Source organism: Lissotriton helveticus, chromosome 10 (assembly GCF_964261635.1).
Source record: "Lissotriton helveticus chromosome 10, aLisHel1.1, whole genome shotgun sequence".
NCBI lineage: Eukaryota > Metazoa > Chordata > Amphibia > Caudata > Salamandridae > Lissotriton > Lissotriton helveticus.
In genome coordinates this window covers 906,397,138-906,417,094 of record NC_136071.1, presented here as the reverse complement: position 1 = coordinate 906,417,094, position 19,957 = coordinate 906,397,138, and the positions used below count along the sequence as shown (strand labels likewise).

Below are 19,957 nucleotides of genomic sequence, written 5' to 3'. Positions count from 1 at the left end.
GTGACGGATCTAATCGGGTGTGGGCCTTGATCTACTATAACTCCTTTAAAGAGGAGTGATTCTTTACAGCTGGAGCCATAAACTACATCTGCAGGGCTAGCTGATAGCCTGGACAATCGGACACAGAGGAAGAGGAGTGTCAGAGGGTGCGGTAGTGAATAGGGCGAAAGGGAGGTGTCGGGTGGGCACAGAGTGTGATTCTCAGGGAAGAGCAGCGCAGATGGGGGGAGGTTTATTGCCCATGCATAAGACAGAGAGCGGGGGTGACCAGTGCCTGGGGAAGATGCTTGCGAGGGTGGGGAGCCATGCTACGAATCGACAGCGTGCAGAGAGTGGGTCTGGTCAAGGCATCTAAAATGGCTGCCGTGCACGACAAAAGTGTGGCATTTCAAAAAAGGCAAGATGGCGCAAACAATGTTTTTCAACACTTCCTCATTTCCTTCGAATCGAACGTTAACAGACGTTGGTGCATATTACCAAAGTTAAGCGATATTTATCGCTAACGATGCTTACCAACGAATTTTTTACCGCTAAGCATCGTCAGAAATTATCGAAGATAAACCTTGCTATTATCAAGGTTTATCGCAAATGCGATAAACGGCCGCAATGCATGAATATCGCTAAAAAGTCAGCGATATTCATGCATTACCGAGCTAATGCTCTTAGCCATGTTATCCACCTCCCATTGGATAACATGGCTAAGAACTGCTCAGGGCAGGTATAACTTTTTTGAGATATTCGCGCTTAGCGCGAATATCTCCAAAAGTTGGTAATGGGAGATAGATATCTTGCATGTTGTAATGCAAATTATTGTGGTATATGGAACTCATACCATAATCTCTCAGGAAAGCAGAAACTGATCCTTTTGGGACCGCCTGAAAAGGCCTACGGGGTGAGGGGTACTCTACTTTGCCCCCTTTTCACGTTCCAAACTATTTTATTTTACTCTCTTCTGTAATTACACAAAATAGCAGCGATAAGATGCATCGGAGACACACAGTGAGAGAAAGGAGGCCGGAGATGAAGAAGAGATGTCAAATACACATTGGAGATAATATAGTGGCAGAAGGGAAGTAAATATGAGTAAACTTACCATGTAACATAAAAATGTTGCACTCTATACTATAAGTCTCATTTTATACTACAATCACTTCGCTACAACCTCATAAATTAAAAATAAATGAATAATGTCTCAAACAATTTTTGATTTCTAAATATAAATTTATTCTTCAGAATTTTCTAAATTTGAAAGAACTAGTAACATGTCCTCATCAGCAATTTCCTCATGAAAAGTCTGCAATGATGATTCTTGTAACTCTATGGTCTCCAAACATTCGATAAATTCGCCATCAACAGATTGATCAAAAAAATCATTCAAGTCATCTCCTCTTTGTGACAATATTTCATTATTGGTGCTGTCAATTTCAATCAATGTAGTGGAATCATTCAAGTCATCTCCTCCTTGTGACAATATTTCATTATTGGTGCTCTCAATTTCAATCAATGTAGTGGAATCATTCAAGTCATCTCCTCGTGACAATATTTCATTATTGGTGCTCTCAATTTCAATCAATGTAGTGGAATCATTCAAGTCATCTCCTCCTTGTGACAATATTTCATTATTGGTGCTGTCCATTTCAATCAATCTAATGGAATCATACAAGTCATCTCCTCCTTGTGACAATATTTCATTATTGGTGCTCTCAATTTCAATCAATGTAGTGGAATCATTCAAGTCATCTCCTCCTTGTGACAATATTTCATTATTGGTGCTGTCCATTTCAATCAATCTAATGGAATCATACAAGTCATCTCCTCCTTGTGACAATATTTCATTATTGGTGCTCTCAATTTCAATCAATGTAGTGGAATCATTCAAGTCATCTCCTCCATGTGACAATATTTCATTATTGGTGCTCTCAATTTCAATCAATGTAGTGGACAATTCAAAAGAAATTGCCACGGTCTCTTCATTGTGAGCCATTTTATTTTGAAATTGCTTGCTGTAAATTGCAGAAAAAAATAATCACTTTAATTTATCGTTTTTAGTAATACATAATATAAAACTAACTTTATCAAGTATTTAGTATAACAGAAAGGACTGCAAATAAATAACAGAAAACATTTTTCAAATTATCTTCAAGTGTACAACATAGTTCCCCTTACAAATTAACAACTCACCTTTTTAAAAGTAGGAGAAGTGTTAGTACTGTGTAAATCAAACACCAGAAATTCACCACCAAAAATTCCTCACAAATGTATCTCAGACAGTAGTATCACAAAATGGCTGTGTTTTCCTCTCATTTGACATATATACATAACCAATTAACTTTCATCACACACAAATACAAAACCAAAGTCACATTTTAATTGGTTCTAAATTTCAACACTTTCAAATGTGTTTTCCCCATGCAATTTTCCATAGGACATTTACATACGTCTACAGCCTGAATGGCTGAACGGAATTACACCAAACTTGGCAAAATGGTACATCAAACCTAAGAGGTCAGGAAGGATCTACTATGCCCCCTTATGGTCATTTCCCCCTTCGCTTTGGCCTCCTCTTGTCTCTCGATCCTACCGAGAGACAAGATGGCGGCCGCTACGGACTGTTTGGAATGTTGACAGACGCCGGAGAACCAATCAGCTTCGCAAAGCTCCGTAACGCGAAAAGTACGCGAAGCGGAGCGCTGTTACAGATATATCTCTTTTTTTGAACGTTAATTTCTCAAAATCCACTGGAGCACATATATTGAGACCTAGCAAAGGCACATCGGGCTACCAGTCCCTAATATTTTGCCAAGTTTCGTGCAAATCCATTCAGCCGTTCGATTATTGACATTTAGATACGTCTACAGCCTGAATGGCTGAACGGAATTACACCAAACTTGGCAAAATGGTACATCAAACCTAAGAGGTCAGGGAGGATCTACTATGCCCCCTTATCGTCATTTGCCCCTTCCCTTTCGCCTCCTCTTGTCTCTCGATCCTACCGAGAGACAAGATGGCGGCCGCTACGGACTGTTTGGAATGTTGACAGACGCCGGAGAACCAATCAGCTTCGCTTCACAAAGCTCCGTTGCGCGAAAAGTACGCGAACTGGAGCGCTGCCCGGTCCGCTGTTACAGATATATATCTTTTTTTAAACGTTAATTTCTCAAAATCCACTGGAGCACATATATTGAGACCTACAAAAGGCACATCGGGCTACCAGTCCCTACAATTTTGCCAAGTTTCGTGCAAATCCATTCAGCCGTTCGGGCTAAAAGTGAGGCCATCCGCCCTATGGAAAACTCAATGTTAAAAACACGTTTTGGGACCCCCCTTTTTTCTCGACCCCCCCCTGGACGAACCCCCCCCCCCCCAATTTTCAGGGGCTGCTCAGAAACAAAATGTGCCATTTTCCTGAAAATTTCAGCCAATTCCGTCCACAAACGCCAAAGTTATTAGACATAGAATTTTCAAAAAACCCATAGAGAAAAAATCCTAACTATATATACCTACTGGCGACCGCCAGTAGGTAATCTATATCTATATCTATATCTATCTCAAAGCCCAAGATATCACTTAGCTTGCAACTGAATCTTGCACCACCCACTACCTCATCCAGTGGTGCAAAATGCTAGTACCAATGGCCAGGACATGCTGCTATTTTTTTTCTTTTTACTTTAAAACGAATAACAATGCTTGTGCTAGTACCAGTACCAGCAATCACGTGCACAAGTTGTGCCCTATTTTCAACCACAGTGAAAAACGTAACTTATCAGCTTATAATAAAATTGCATAAAGTCTGAAATCCAGTCAGCCAACTACATTATGTTTCAGGCCATGCTCCTAGCATGTAAGACTTAAGCCATGGCAGCCCTGAAAATACCTGCTTCAGGCATGATCCATCTAACACACATAACTAAGGTGCGGGAGGGGTTAAGGCACACCATAGTGACGTCCAAAGGAAGAGTTGATCATTTCATGATCTCAGATGTATCTCTCAGTTCATGCCGTAATTATACATGAAAACGCAAATACAATCGGTGATTCATGACATTGCTTTGACATTAGTGCTGCTAGACGGAGTGCAAATAGAGTACCATCTTCTCGTGTACAGACATTACATTTGGGTTTATTAAGTATCAATTGTACAACAGGTGTTATCCTAAGTGGCCAAATGTGTGTCACAGAAAATTATTGATCAGGAAAGGATAATACTGTTCCATTCTTCATGTGTTCAGGATGTTTTCTATGGTATTGCAAGGCGGTTGGCATTTGTATTACATTTTCTCAAGAATCAGCTGTAAATTACCACCTCTTTGTGGTTTCTCTGTGTAAGAAAGTGGCTCTGTATATACTGCACCAAAGTAAGGTACAGTGTGCACAGAGTCCACAGTTCCCAGAGGTTTGGCAGACAACCACACACGCACACAACCACACGCACACAACCACACGCACACAACCACACGCACACAACCACACGCACACAACCACACGCACACAACCACACGCACACAACCACACGCACGCAACCACACGCACGCAACCACACGCACGCAACCACACACACGCAACCACACACACGCAACCACACACACGCAACCACACACGCAACCACACACACGCAACCACACACACGCAACCACACACACGCAACCACACACACATAACCACACACACATAACCACACACACATAACCACACACACATAACCACACACACATAACCACACACACATAACCACACACACATAACCACACACACATAACCACACACACACATAACCACACACACACATAACCACACACACACATAACCACACACACACATAACCACACACACACATAACCACACACACACACATAACCACACACACACATAACCACACACACACACAACCACACACACACAACCACACATACACAACCACACATACACAACCACACATACACAACCACACATACACAACCACACACACACAACCACACACACACACAACCACACACACACACAACCACACACACACACAACCACACACACACAACCACACACACACAACCACACACACACACAACCACACACACACACAACCACACACACACAACCACACACACACAACCACACACACACAACCACACACACACAACCACACACACACAACCACACACACACAACCACACACACACAACCACACATACACAACCACACATACACAACCACACATACACAACCACACACATACAACCACAACCACACACACAACTACACTGTCAGTGCACACTTTCACCAGGCACAGACGCCATCAGTCGTCAGTGCACACTTTCACCAGGCACAAACACCATCAGCCATCAGTGCATGCTTTCACCAGGTACACACACACCACCAGCCGTCAGTGCACGCTTTCACCAGGCACACACACCACCAGCCGTCAGTGCACGCTTCCACCAGGCACACACACCACCAGCCGTCAGTGCACAATTTCTACGGGCACACACACCACCAGCCATCAGTGCAAACATCAATTGTTAACGCATCCACAATTAACTATTGTAGCAATCGCAGTATGGTGCACTTTACTTTGAAACATATTCATCTAAAGCGCAGCATGCCACCATTGCTACAAAAATAAATTCAAATTTTTTTGGCCTACAATTTATAGACTTTTTTTGCAATTGGTGTTGCAATATTTTGCAATGACAATAGCTCAAACTTAATTAATGCCACACCTATTGCATTGCAAATGCTTGTTTAGGTATCTAATTATTCCTGCTAAACATATAATTTTGTTCTTTTAGGAGGATCTGCGTGTGGATGGGCGAGGATGTGAAGACTACAGGTGCATTGAGGTGGAAACAGATGTGGTATCAAACACAAGTGGATCAGCAAGAGTGAAACTTGTAAGTGGAAAAGTGAATTTGCAGGAACTTTTAAATGAGGTCCAGATCTGCTCTTTCAACCAGGCAGAGGGAGTTTCTGAAAATTGCCTTACTCCCGAGTAGCAGTAATCATTAAATGTGACCATTTTTTTTGGTAAGTTGGCAAGTCTTTAAGTACCAGTACATAAGGAAATGGATCTGGCACAATAGAAATGAATGATGTGCTGTTGTAGTGGCTTGCACATGACTAAAAAGTGACCCACTACATTTCAGACCGAAGGATTCATGAACAAAGCAAATAGTGTTGTGTTACGTAATATGATTGGCCATAGGGGAAGATCAAAGTTACTAAGGGCCTGATTACAATCTTGGCGGATGGGATACCCCGTCGCAAACGGGACTGATATCCCGTCCGCTGTACTACAAGTTCCATAGGAGATGATGGAATTGTTTTTCGGCGGATGGGATATTGGTCACCTTTGTGATGGAGTATCCCATCCACCAAGATTGTAATCAGGCCCTTTGACTGTTACCGCACCAATTCTTACTACCAAAGAAATCCGTTGTCCGTTGGTTCCATGTCAAATTAGTGACTGGTACAGACAGAATTTGATGGGGATGATAAAGCGACAGAAACCTTTCTAATAGAAGAATAGCTGATTCTTTATTTGGAACTCAACAACAGTTGGTCCAATTTGATTTCATTTGTATTCAAGAAGCTCACTGAGCAAAATTATTAAGCAGAGTATTTCATTTCTTGGGTTTATTGAGCCCTCAATAAATCTTAACAAATTTAAACCTCATTGACCATGGAATATTAATTACCCCAAGAACTATTTTCTCTCATATCCATTGCCTGTTTGCATACTGCACCGAAGAAAATTTATGTTGGACTATGTGTAATGGATTTCCCATTAAGGGCACCACTGTTAACTTGGGAAGCTATCTAAATATTGTTTTTTATTCTCAGAAGACCAGGGTCTTGTAAATTAGCAAACAAACTTGTTTAAAAAAAGTGATATCACTATACCTTTCACCATAGTTTGCGTTTGCTTGTGAGGCAGTGGTAACTATGCCTATAACTGTTTACACTTGACTCTGAAGCAATGCCTAGTAATAGATATCTCACTTGCATCTTTAAACATCAGAGGGTTTAAAAAAAATGGTCTGAATCCACTAATAAAAAAAAATACATTGAACCGCAGCTGTTCCCACAGTAATGCATTTTTTCTACACCACACAGATTGACATTGTTCAAAAATCATTTAAGCCACTCCAAGAAAGGAAGGATAAGACACAAACTTCAAATAAAAAGGAAAATAAAAGGCCAGAAAATTGATGTAAGCAACAGTGCAGTATGAGGCAATCTACAACTCCATTTACCATTCCCGGGTCCTCAAAAAGAAGCCTCCTAATTCTGCACGTATAGTGCTGTCACCAGCAGCATGAGCCATCAGATGTTTCACTCAGTCCTCAAACAAAACTTTGCTTTTATAGTTTGACTGACAAATAATGATCCTCTTGGCAATCGGAAGACCTTTAACTACAAAAGAACTATACCTCTGCCTGCATTATTTTCAACAAGAGTTTCCAACAGGTGTTGGAGGGAAGGATACATGCCACAGTTTCAGGATTTTCAAATACGACAAGTTTACACACAATGAATTTAAACCCGGGACAGATACTTCACTCTTTTGTGCCACAGGAGATGTTTGAAGTGAAACCTAGTCAGTTCCTGCAATGTACCAGGTTGATTGATAGCCAGAGAAATATGAACATGCTTCAAAACTCACCCAAGGTATCCCAGACATTACACACGTTTCTGTGCTTGGGACGAGAGTACAGGTTGATTTCAACACTTAAGTAAGCACTGAAAGTCGATCAAAATAAAGTATCCTTGAAAGCAAGGTAACAAGCCCTTATCAGAATCTGGGTGGAAATCGACATGTGCTCACCTAAGAGAGAAATTAAGCAGCACAAGATTCAAAGTGGTGCACTTTATTCTCTGCATCACACATATATATTAACCCCTTTAAAAATAAAAAAAGGGTAGACCTATCCTCAGTCTGCCCTGGGTGTGGGTAGATGGAGGCCACCTTCCTTCCCATGGCATGGTTAATTAGAATGTTGGTCAGTTTTTCAAAGAAGAATGTAGCAAGATTACATCCAGTCACAGCTATTCACCTATAACTAACACCTAAACATTGTTTATTAACTATAATTCCTAAACCAGAGGAATATAAACCTGAGCGTAGGTTTGCAACACCGGGTCTCAAATTGGCAAAGCATCAGGTAACCATACTTTGTTTTAATTCTAGAGGCCTCACAGGAAAATGCATTGGAAAAAGATATTCGGGAATGGTATGTTAATGTTTATTTAGTGCATGGAGTAAGATAGAATGAAACAATCGAAACTTATTTGTGGAGATTTGATGCAACAATATTTGTGTTGCTGTAACTTGTATGGAAACCGAATAACTGATAATCAAAAATAATGAAAATAAAGTAGGAAACTATTATATGTAGCTTTTGCTTACTTTCTCCCAATTTCATTTATAACTGTGATCCCTTCTTCTTAGTTCTGCAACCTGTTTTTATTGTCTTCACTCATTTCAGTGTTCACACCAACATAGGGTTTATTGAAAAGTACGAAACAAACACTTGTATCACGTAGTGAAAAATATATGAAATTACCTTAAAGATTGTTTATTTTAATGTTTTTCAAGGCAGACTCACAAAGAATGTTGTGAGTTTGCCTAGTACTCATTTTGTTAGGTGTATTGTATATTCATTCTGTATTTTCTAAATTCCATGTCAGGACCCATATGCTCAGGTTATGCTTTCTGTCTCCTTTATTTTTGCTCAGCAGCCTTAAACAATAACAACTCATCAAAGACTACAACACCCAAGAATCTTTGCTAAAACAGAAGTAACAACCATAGAGTCTATCTTATAAATCCAGTATCAAAGAAAAGCACTTCCTCTTTCTTTAAGATACAGCATTCTCAAAGGTGTCACTAACTCAAAAGAAATACTTATTCTAACCGGGGTCCTGGTAACACTGGGAGGGAAAGAATTGTATCCAAATGGGTGGGATAATCCTTGCCTCTGGGTCCTTAATAGAATTGAAACTTTCCTTCACGTTAGCTAGGAACTTTTATATTCTATGTCAGGACCCGGAGGCAAAGATTATGCAAGTTTAAAGCTGGTTTACTACCAGCGAACCCATGCCACTAATGGGTTTATAGTAAAAGCTCTTGAAGGTTGAGTCCGAAGACCAATCTGCCGCTCTGAGGATATCCTCCAGACGGCCCCCTAATAAAAGGTCTGCGAGGCCATAGCACCCGAAAGGATGCTGTGTCAATCCGCACCTCCTGAAGGACGCATCTTACCAATGTTATTGTTTAAGGCTGCTGAACCTAAATAAAAGAGAGAGAGAGCGAGCATAATCCTCGCCTCTGTGTCCTTCATAGAATTGAAACTTTCCATCGCATTAGCTAGGAAATTTTATATTCTTGTTTGATGTTCTAAATTGAATTAGAACACTGTCTTACATTTGTCGGTTTGCAAATGTTATTTCTTTTAAAAGTTTTTCTTCCTCTTCTTGTTTTCTTTTAGGGTCATACAGATATATTGGTGGGTGTTAAAGCAGAGATGGCCGTTCCAAAACATGAGAGGCCATATGAAGGTTATTTGGAGTTTTTTGTCGATTGGTTAGTACTAAAGAAAGAAATGTATTATTTGTTTAAACCCTAGATTTGGTTTTTGAGTAAGGTTGCAGTACAAGAAACCACCTCTGTTGAATAAAAGTACAGTCTTGATTGTGTATTGACGAAGTTGAAGTTTGGTCTCATACAGTTATTTTTTTCAACAGGTTTTTGTAATTATTTTCCATTATTCACTGTCCTTTATGGCATTCAAAAGAATAACTGGATTTTCTTTTCCTCTCCTCACGCACATGCGGTCAGTGGTAGGGGTTTAAGCCTTGCCTTTGTATATGTTCTTGCATGCACTACTTAATGCTTAATTTTTAACCCCTTCAGTACACTTACGATACACTGAGATATGAATCGTGCCTCTTGTCCAGGGTATACCTGTCCATCTAGGCCAGTGAAGATTAGTAGTTAAGCATTGGCTCTATTACCAGTACAAATTGTCAAAGAATTGTTAATATCTTACTCCATTCTATAAGAGCTCAAGAAATCCTTCAAGAAATATCAAAGCATTCCTGGAGTTCACAGAGCTATTAAATTATAGACTTTTATCCAATATTCCCTTTGTTTTTTTTTGTAAAACAATTTTTATTGCAGGGATAGATAAAACATTCCACCATACAGTGAGCATCATACAGTTCAGTGTCATATTGCAACTTTCGTTTCTCAGTTCCACGATACACAGCCATTTAGCCCACATCCCGGAGGCAGGGCGGCGTCCTTTCGCTATATTGTACAGTTGCGGGCCGAGATTGTTCTCGCTGTTATCTCTACAGGAACTCCTTACTTCTGCTTTTATGTATGTAGCGTGTCATCATCCTGTGGGGTTGATCGTGATGTACACATCCCAACCCGGGAACCCTGAACTGAGACCCCCCCCCCCCCCCCCCCTCCCTATCTACCCCTCCCTGTATCTGCGTCAGTGATCGGTGCAATCGTGAGGCTCAAATCGTGGGAATGCTTCTTATTGTCTGTGTGCATCTGGTGAATTTACCGTTGGCATGTCTGACCCTGTTCGCGGTGTCTCGTCTAGTATCTCCTCCCCCTCTGCCAGACTATCTCTTAGCGCTTGTACCAGTGCGTCCCACAACATTGCAACTTCCTGCGCCTTGTCATTAGAACTACGGCGGGCCATCTGGTAAAGTATCGTGCTCTCCGTAGTTGCCCACTTCAGGAATTCGTTCACCCATCTTCTATGTGTCGGGCCACTTTCGATTTCCACCCCCTGGTCAGCTCCCTCTTAGCTATCAGTAGTCCCATATCTATAAATTTACTCGTCAGCTTGTTCTTCTTCGTGTGGGGGAACCAATGTAAGATGGACACTGCGCTATTGTATTGTAACTTTCTGTCAGTGACTGTGTTCAGGGCCTCCTCAATTCCCGTCCAATATACCTGTAACCCCGGACAGCCCCGTAACATGTGGACCAGGTCAGCCCCCGCAAGATTACATCTGGGACATGCTGCATCTGTTACATGAAAATACTCTGCAATCTTGCATGGTGTGAGGTACGCGCGATGGAGTATATAAAGGTGTATCAATTGGAAGCGCGCATTCCTAGTTCCTTTCTTGACTTTCCGCACTAATTGCGTCCATGTAGCGTCTGGGATCTCTAATTGGAGGTCAGCTTCCCACCTATTTTTAAGTGTCGTGAGCGGTTGTAGGGTGTCCGTGAGCGTTCTGCGATAAAGGCACGTAACAGCTTTAATCGTTCCCGCCGCCATCATGGTATACTGGCACGCTAGTGACGTAGCAGGTTCTATCAGTCCCTCACCCCAATGTGCCTGTATGGCTCTCACCACTGTTGCATGCAGTAGGTAGTCCCCCCTCGGGAGGTCGTACCGTTCCTGCAGCAATTGGTATGGGGAGAACTCTCCATCCTCGTAGAGGTCACCCACCATCTGCAGCCCCGCCTCCTCCCACAGGTGCAGTCGCGACCAATCGCCGCCATGCGGGAGTGCCGTCACTATGCCCAGTGGAGTTTCCGGAGCATACGGGTGTCCAGTTCCGGTCCGCTTCTGCAATCTGTTCCAGCATTGGCGGAGGGTCCGCTCCTCTAGGGAGAGCTCCCGCAGAAGCAGTTTCTGCTGAAGAGTGATGTATGCTAGGACATGACGGGGCGTGCCGAACTCTCTCCCCTGTTCTGGGCCTCGGTACACTCTTGCGACCTCCTGCGTGAAGAATTGTAACTGAGCCGCTATATAATAGAGCTCGAAGTCCGGGACCGCGAGACCCCCCTCGTCCTTTGGACGGGCCAGCGTCGTCAGAGCCACTCTACGTCTGCCAGCTCCCCATAAGGACACCACCGCTGATTTCAGCTGTTTGAAAATCGTGCCGGGTATCCATACCGGGAGGGATCGTAAGAAATACAGGAGACGCGGCAGAGAGACAATCTTCAGAAGAGCAACACGGCCTGCCGTGGAGAGCGGCAGGGTGGCCCAGAAGGACATGCAACTCTTCAGGGAACGGATACCGCGGCCAACGTTACCATCGAGAAGGTCTTTCGGGTCGTGGTAGATGTGCACTCCGAGGTATCCCAGGCATTGAGGTTCCCATCGCAGATGCTGGCGGAGTGTAGGGCATTCCTCCCCCCTCCGTAGCGGGAAGAGACAGGTCTTCGACCAGTTCACCCGGAGCCCCGACATATCACCAAAGCGCTCCAGCAGACTCTCAGCGCCCTCTACCGCCTCTTCGGCGTTGTCTAGAAAGAGGAGGAGGTCATCCGCGTATAGGGAGATATAATGGAGTTCCCCCCCGTGTGCTAGCCCGGCGTAACAAGCCCCCCTCCGAGCCTGAGCCGCAAGCGGTTCCATCGCGAGCGCAAACAGCAGTGGAGACAACGCACACCCTTGTCTGGTACCTCGGTGTATCTCGTATTGATCTGACACCATCGATCCCACTCTCACTCTTGCTCTCGCCGAGGAGTAGAGTACCCTCGTCCACTGTATGTATCCCTCCCCTAGACCGAAGTTGTGCATTACCGTATACAGGTAGTGCCATTCAAGGCTATCAAAGGCCTTTTCAATGTCGACCGCCAACACCACGGGGGACCGCGCCTCAGATGGCGGAGCGTCCACTAATCGAAGCAACCTGCGAATGTTGTGTGTAGTGTTCCTCGTGGGAATAAAGCCAGATTGGTCTTTATGGACCAGCTCCTGATTATGAGTTAGCAGCCTGGTGGCCAGCACCGTGCTCAGAATCTTGTAGTCAGTTGTAAGCATTGACAGTGGTCTGTAGGACGCCGGGTCTGTGCTCTCCCTACGAGGCTTCAACAAGGGGACCATTATGGCTTCGCTCATCGACCGGGGGAGGCTGCCTACTTCCTTGGCCTCGTTATATATCGTTTGGAGCCTCGGAGCTAGTTGATCTAAGTATCTCCCGTAGAACTCTATGGGCAGCCCGTCAATCCCTGGTGTTTTATTGCGCGCCATCCGTTTCACCGCCCCCCGTATTTCAGACAGGGCGATTGGGCCCCCCAGAGCATGCTTGTACCCGCTCTAGGCGCGGTAGTTGCAGGTCGCTCAGGAAAACCTCCAACTCCATAGCACGATCGCTCAGCTCCGCTCCATATAATTTCTCATAGTACGACCTGAAACAGCCCAGTATTTCCGATTGTGTAGTAAGGGTGTGGTTCCCACTGTCCTGCAAGGCCAAGACCGGCTGGTTGCGCCTATTGGGGTTTGCCAACCAGGCTAGGAGTGTCCCTGTTTTGTCCCCTTCAGCTAGGGTCCTCGTTAGGTATGCCTTATAATCGAAACTACGGAGGCGTTCCATCTCCACCGCTACCGCTTCCCGTGCTCCACTCATTTTCTCCTGCAATTCAGGACGATTCGGTCGATCTAGTTCAACCTCTCGAAGAGTTCGCTCAGCCTTGTCTAGGTCATCTATTAACGTCTTGCGCACTCCCGCATATTTCCCGATGCAGTGTCCCCTCACCACTACCTTAAATGCATCCCACTCTACCGCCCTGGAGGAAGCTGTGCCCTCATTTTCCGCAAAATACCGGGCAATCCGTTCCTCGAGTTCAGCTCGGAATGGTGGATCATCTAACGTGTCGGGTCGCAACTGCCATGTCGGAACTTTAGGGGGTTCAGTCACCCAGTCCAGCGTCAGGAGGAGTGGGTTGTGGTCAGACAATGTACGTGCCAGGTACTCCGTTCGGGTCACCGCGGCAAGTACCGGGGGGGAGCACAGGAAAGAATCTAGTCGCACGTGTAGGTCGTGTATACTGGAGTAGAATGAGTAATCGCGCTCAATGGGGTGCTGTGATCGCCAACAGTCAGTCAGGGCCCATGTGTCCTGCCAGTCAGTCCTGCATCTCGCTAATCGGTGTACAGGGGAGGTGTGGAGTGGTGGGTGTGATCTATCCAGTGTTACATCCTCTACTGTATTGTAGTCCCCTCCCATCAGCACCGGACCAGTAAGATAGCTGGCAAGCCCCTTGGAGAGACCTGTAAAGAATGTCGCCTGTTCCGTATTTGGTGCGTAAACACTACAGAGCACTATGTGTCGGCCTCTCAGCAGTCCCTCAACAGCCACATACCTCCCATTGGGATCCACCATATGCCTAGTCACCTGAAGTGGGACTCCCGCCTTAACCCAAATGAGCACTCCCCTAGCAAACGCAGATTACACAGTGTAGAACAAATGACCTCTCCACCTGCGCTGGAGCGCAACACCCTCTTTTTTGGTGAGATGGGTCTCTTGCAGGAACGCTATATGCACCCTCTACGAACCAGGTATGAATGGACCTTGTGTCTCTTCGCCATCGTGTGTAATCCCCGCACATTCCATGATACACATTTCAACAATCCCACATTAGCCATTGTCCGGATGGAGAAAAGGAGAATCACTGGTGTGTAGCAGCCTGATCACTGACTCGACCCCTCCCCCACCCTTCCCCAAGTAGCCCCTAACTGCCCATCCCCAAGTCAACCCCAGAGTAACCCCAACCTCTCCAGGCCCACCCTCCCCCAGAATGGGATCCAACCTCCGAGGAGACGTTCCCATCCAAACAGTTGAGCAACGTGCTCACTTAGTGACTAATACGCAGTCAACGCTGCGTAGGCCTTATGGGCCACAGGGTGCGCAAACAAGCTTCTGGGTCTCTCGTGCTGTTCCCTGACCCCCCGCCCTTTCACACAAAGTAAGTCCCGTAACATTTCAGCCACATAAACTTCTGCTCCAAGGGCAATAGGAATCTCAGCAAGCCCCCCTCAGCCCCATCCGGTACCTTGTCAAGAAGTTCATCCCTCTACGATTTCCCCCGAAGTCTGTGGCGTGATCTTCGGGCCCCTAGCTCCACCCAGGTCAGACAGATCAGTGTCCGAGCCCGTGCCCTGGTCCTCCGAGCCCGTTCCTTTCTCCGAGTGGGCCATCGCCGCTCCCGATACTTCTTTCACCGCTTGTAGCGCCGCCTTCCGCTCATCCGCCGTTTGAAAGTTCGTCGGTCCCTTCAAGCCCCGTCCGCGCCCTCTGTGGCGCCTCGAACGTCGGAGCGATTGTCCTTGGCGCTCCTCCTCAGCCCGGAGCCGGGCCCCATCCGTGCCAGCCTTGTAGGTGTCCCACCAGGCCCAAGCCTCCGAAGACGTCGGGAAGAACAGGGTGTTCTCGTCTACCACCACTCGGAGTCTGGCCGGGAATAGCAGCGAGTACTGTATACCTTCCGTTCTGAGCTCCCTTTTCAGAGAAAGGAAAGTCGAATGTGTAGTCCGGGAACAGTGTCACCTTGCTGTTGTCAACCTGGAATGGGCCCTTCTCTCTCGCCCGCTGCAGTAGCAAGTCCCTGTCTTTGTAGTGGAGCAGTTTTATGACCACTGGACGCGGAGGGAGACCCGGCTTCGGGGGTCTCGACGGCACCCGGTGCGCCCTCTCTAGTGTGAAGAAAGGGGATAGCCCCTCCGGGGCCACCACAGTTTGCAGCCATTCTTGTAGGTAGCTCACCATGTCCGTCCCTTCTGTTTTTTCCGGAAGGCCCACGAGGCGCACGTTGTTCCGCCGACTGCGATTTTCAGCGTCCTCCGCCCTCCTCTCAAGCGCTTGAATCCGGTCGAGCGCGTCCGCCAGTTTCCCATCCATCGACTTCTGCGCTGGCGCCAGGTCCCTCAGGGTGGTCTCTGCCTCCTTGACCCTGTCCGACAGCTTCGCGTGGTCAGCTCGCAGGAGTCCCAGCCCCTCCGACACTTGCGCTATATCGTGGTGCAGTGCGTCTTTCGTGGCTGCTATGGCCTCCAGGATCCTGTCCTGCATTTGCTGTAGATCCGTCGCAAGTTGCACGGGGTCCTCCGGTGCGTCCGTAGTAGGGGGCCCGTCCCCTTTGGGGCCGCTAGGCTTGCCCATACCGCTCCCGCGTCGGTGGGTCGAGTTCCCGGGGGTATGCAGCGAGGGGAAAAACTCTTGTTGTGGATCGGCCCCCGTGTCCCAGTCCCGGACCGAGAAAGCGGTCCCTCGGGTCTCCAGCTGCGGCGCCAGTGCCCTTGTACAGGGCTCGATCAAGATCCCCACAGATCCCCATAGTCGCCGGCTGAGGCCCAGTGTCCGGTGTAGCACTCGGGGGGGTCGCACCCGTCAGCTCAGGTCCAGTGGTAGAGAGAACGACCTCTCCGCAGGGCGTCCAAGGTCCCCGGTGCTCCCCGGAGCTGGCAGGGGAGCACGGCCGTCGTCGGATGATAGGGCGAGGTCGCCGCTGAGCTGCCCCCCCAGCCAGCCTGCAATGGGGGTGGCGCCGCCACGATCTATGGGGCAGGCCCCGGGGCCGGGATCACGAGTTTTACTCCCTACCGAGGCGGAGCTCCGGCGTCCCCTCTCAGGTTCCGGCACCAGGGCGGCGTGCCCCTCTCGCCTCCCCGGTTCCCGCTGCCACAGGCCCCACCAGGTCTCCTCACCCGCCTAGAAGGGTCGATGTCGGTGGCTCCACAGGCCCCAAAGCCGGGGTCTGGAGTTACAGCAGCTCCGGGCTGGGGGCGGGGCCCCAGCGGGTCCCTCCGCCGGCCGTCACTCGCCCCAAACCGTTCCTCGGGCGGGGGCCGGCCGAACTCCAGGAAACGCCGGTCCCACCAGCCAGGGCTCGTCGGCCGCTCACGATGCTTGCAGTCGCCTACGGGGTAGCTCCCGGGGTCTCGAGGCACCGACTCACTCGGGAGCCGCCATCTTGGCCGCCGTCGGCTCGGTCCTCTCTAGGCTCGCCACCGCTTCCGCAGCAGTCCCACCGGCCTGATTTCCCCAGCGGAGCAGGTGGGGACGCAATACTCGGGATCCACCCAGTTGGAGCGGGGGATCCCGGGTCCTGGGCAGGATTAAATCACGGATAGCCGGGCGGAGGGACGGAGCCTCGCTAGGCTGCTTCCTCCTCCATCGGCTGCTGGCCACGCCCCCCATCCAATATTCCCTTTGTATGGAAGGTTTTGAAGAAAGCCTTAGCAACTTATGCAGCTTTATTTTGAAAGGTTCCTGTAATAAATTGGATTATTTTATGGAGTAACATTTAATGAATGTTAAAAATTCAATATTAGGCACCAGAGATTATAAACCATTAAAGATTTAAGTGGGAATAGCACCAAGAAGCCTAAAATACCAATTGATCATTGATCACAATTTGTTCGTCCAGCAGAGGCCAACAGCAGGGTTCACTGTAAGTCCAATTGCCGCTGGGCAGTTGCATGAAATTACCCGGTCTGTTCTGCCAGACTGAGTTCTGGTAGAACAAAGCAGCATTTTCTAGCAACCAGACAGTGGATACACAAGAATCGTGTTCAAATCCTCTTTCCCTTCCTTACAAGGGTGTCCCCATTGTTTATATGTAAAGCCCAGCAGACCTGCCAAGAATGATTTGACACTACAACATGATTTGGCACTATGATGTTAGAGGCCCACCGTGGTTGGAACTTGCCTGGTTTGAGGAGACAAAAACTGGTCACTAACATAGGCCTGTGACAAAGGAGACCCCTTTAAAAGTTTATTCAGTCCCTAAGCCCTGACCTTCTTGTGGTATGGGACTTACCCTCTTAGTTTTGCAAAGCATAATCCCCAAGATCAAAGATCAGTGGAACACAGCTGTTTTAATGTTGCCAGAACTATCCTTGGCCTTCAACACCCTTGATGACCAGACCCTGCTTCAGTAAAGAGAAGAGGATTGAGGGAGCTACTGGCAGGTGGCTTGCATCGTTTATAGAGATTCCTTTGCCCAGGAAAGGATCATGCAGCTGTGTCAACTCATCTGTTTTTTTGGGGTGCCATGGGGGTCATGTTTGTCCCCACTGTTGAGATAGATATATATATTTATATATATATATATATATATATATATATATATATATTCACGCTCCAAGGTTGTCCACCTTATGAGTAGCACGCGAGCAGCAGCTTTATTTATGTGTAGGTGAGGACGGGGATCCGCTCGTAGACGCCGCTCCGTAATGGATCTGCCCGACGCGTTTCGAAGCTCCATCTGCTTCTCTTCAGGGGCTTTAACGGAAGCGGTGTGCGCACCCGTTACACTTCTCCAATTTCATATAACTCACCCGCCAATGGGAGGCTCCAATGAGACTTCTGGGAAGTGTAGTGCGGAGCGGCGTCTACGAGCGGATCACCGTCCTCACCTACACATAAATAAAGCTGCTGCTCGCGTGCTACTCACAAGGTGGACAACCTGGAGCGTGAATCTATATGCGGCAGTCCAGCCGCAGAGTATGCACCACCCCGTTAACGTGAGGGTCACGGCAGTGAAGTAGCAGCCGTACATGGGATCGAGGACGGGCCCACTCGTGGAGTCCATACAGGACTTGATTGTGTGCTTTCCGCACTACACTTCCCAGAAGTCTCATTGGAGCCTCCCATTGGCGGGTGAGTTATATGAAATTGGAGAAGTGTAGCGGGTGCGCACACCGCTTCCGTTAAAGCCCCTGAAGAGAAGCAGATGGAGCTTCGAAACGCGTCGGGCAGATCCATTACGGAGCGGCGTCTACGAGCGGATCCCCGTCCTCACCTACACATAAATAAAGCTGCTGCTCGCGTGCTACTCACAAGGTGGACAACCTGGAGCGTGAATATATATATATATATATATATATATATATATATATATATATATATATATATATATATATATATATATATATATATTCACTGAAAAAACCATAGGTTTGACACCAGTTATAGTTAGCTGGAAATTTTACTGACATAAAACCATTGAAATTCCCACGTTATAGTTAGTTGGACTCACTATAACTTGCGCGCCTGCAATGCACTGCTGATGACGTCACATATTACATCTCTCATGACATGGTCAGTGACATCACTGATGACACCATCCAGTGAATGTGTGTCTTTCTGAAAAATAAATATGTTTTATATATGTAAAGGTCGATGGAAGAATAAATGTTTAAATAAGTGTCTAAATGGATGTTTTTAAAAAAAAATTGATTGGTTAACTGGCTTATTAAGTGTATCTTAGTGAATACATATATTAGCGAGTAATGTTTAAATATTTAAATATATGTATCAGTGTTTCACTTTGTGTATAAGTGGCTGCATGGGTTGGTGAGTAGCTACATGTGTGTGTATATGGGTTATTAGATTTTTTTTAGTATCAGTATGAGTGTCTGTATGGTTTGGTGGGGGTATTACTTAGCACATAGATGCATCAATGACTGACTCACTGTTTGTATGCGTTTTGAAGACAGCATATGTGCAGGACTGTATGGGTGGATGAGTTTGTATATGTGTGTGTTAGTGAGTGAATGACTGCCTCACTAGTGTCTTTATCAGTAACTACATATGTTTTAATCTAGTATATGTGAGTATTGATGTATATAAGTGAGTATATGTGAGAGTGAGAGATTGTAAGAGTTCATGTTTAAATAAGTATGTGTTTCTATAAGTGATTGTTTAAGAGAGTAAGTATGTGTAAGTTTCCTTAGAAGTAAGGTGGTAGTGTGTGTATAGCTGTATATGCAAATGAATGGATGTTCAATAGTTTATTTGCATGTGTGAGTATGTGTGTGAGTAACTTTTGGATGACTGTCGGTGTGTAACAGGATGTATAGGTGTATCACTACATATGATGAGTGAGTATATGTATGAGTGACTATATAGAACTATTGGTGAATGAGTGGATGTGTATATAGATGGTGGAATTACTGAATTGGTTGTTGTAACTGGTATGGGTATCTCCATTTTTTTGAAAATTTTAGTTTCTATTTTTGAATATGTGTTTCAAGGGTTACATTACACTGAAAGGAGGTCTGTCACAAGGATGGTGTCATCAGTGATGTCATGAGTGATGTCACTGACCATTTCATGAGTGATGTAATATGTGACGTCATCAGCAGTGCATTGCAGGCGCGCAAGTTATAGTGAGTCCAACTAACTATAAAGTGGGAATG

The 19,957-nt window shown here is 46.2% G+C and overlaps 1 protein-coding gene across 1 annotated transcript in view; it reads left to right on the top strand.

Annotated features, from left to right (window-relative positions):
* The window catches only part of EXOSC7 (exosome component 7), a 200,646-nt gene that overhangs the window by 41,635 nt on the left and 139,054 nt on the right, over window positions 1-19,957 (top strand). The window contains exons 2-3 of the mRNA XM_078663551.1: window positions 5,784-5,885; window positions 9,483-9,577. Of these exons, the coding sequence (XP_078519677.1) occupies window positions 5,784-5,885; window positions 9,483-9,577 (197 nt within the window). The remainder of the gene's footprint in view (window positions 1-5,783; window positions 5,886-9,482; window positions 9,578-19,957) is intronic.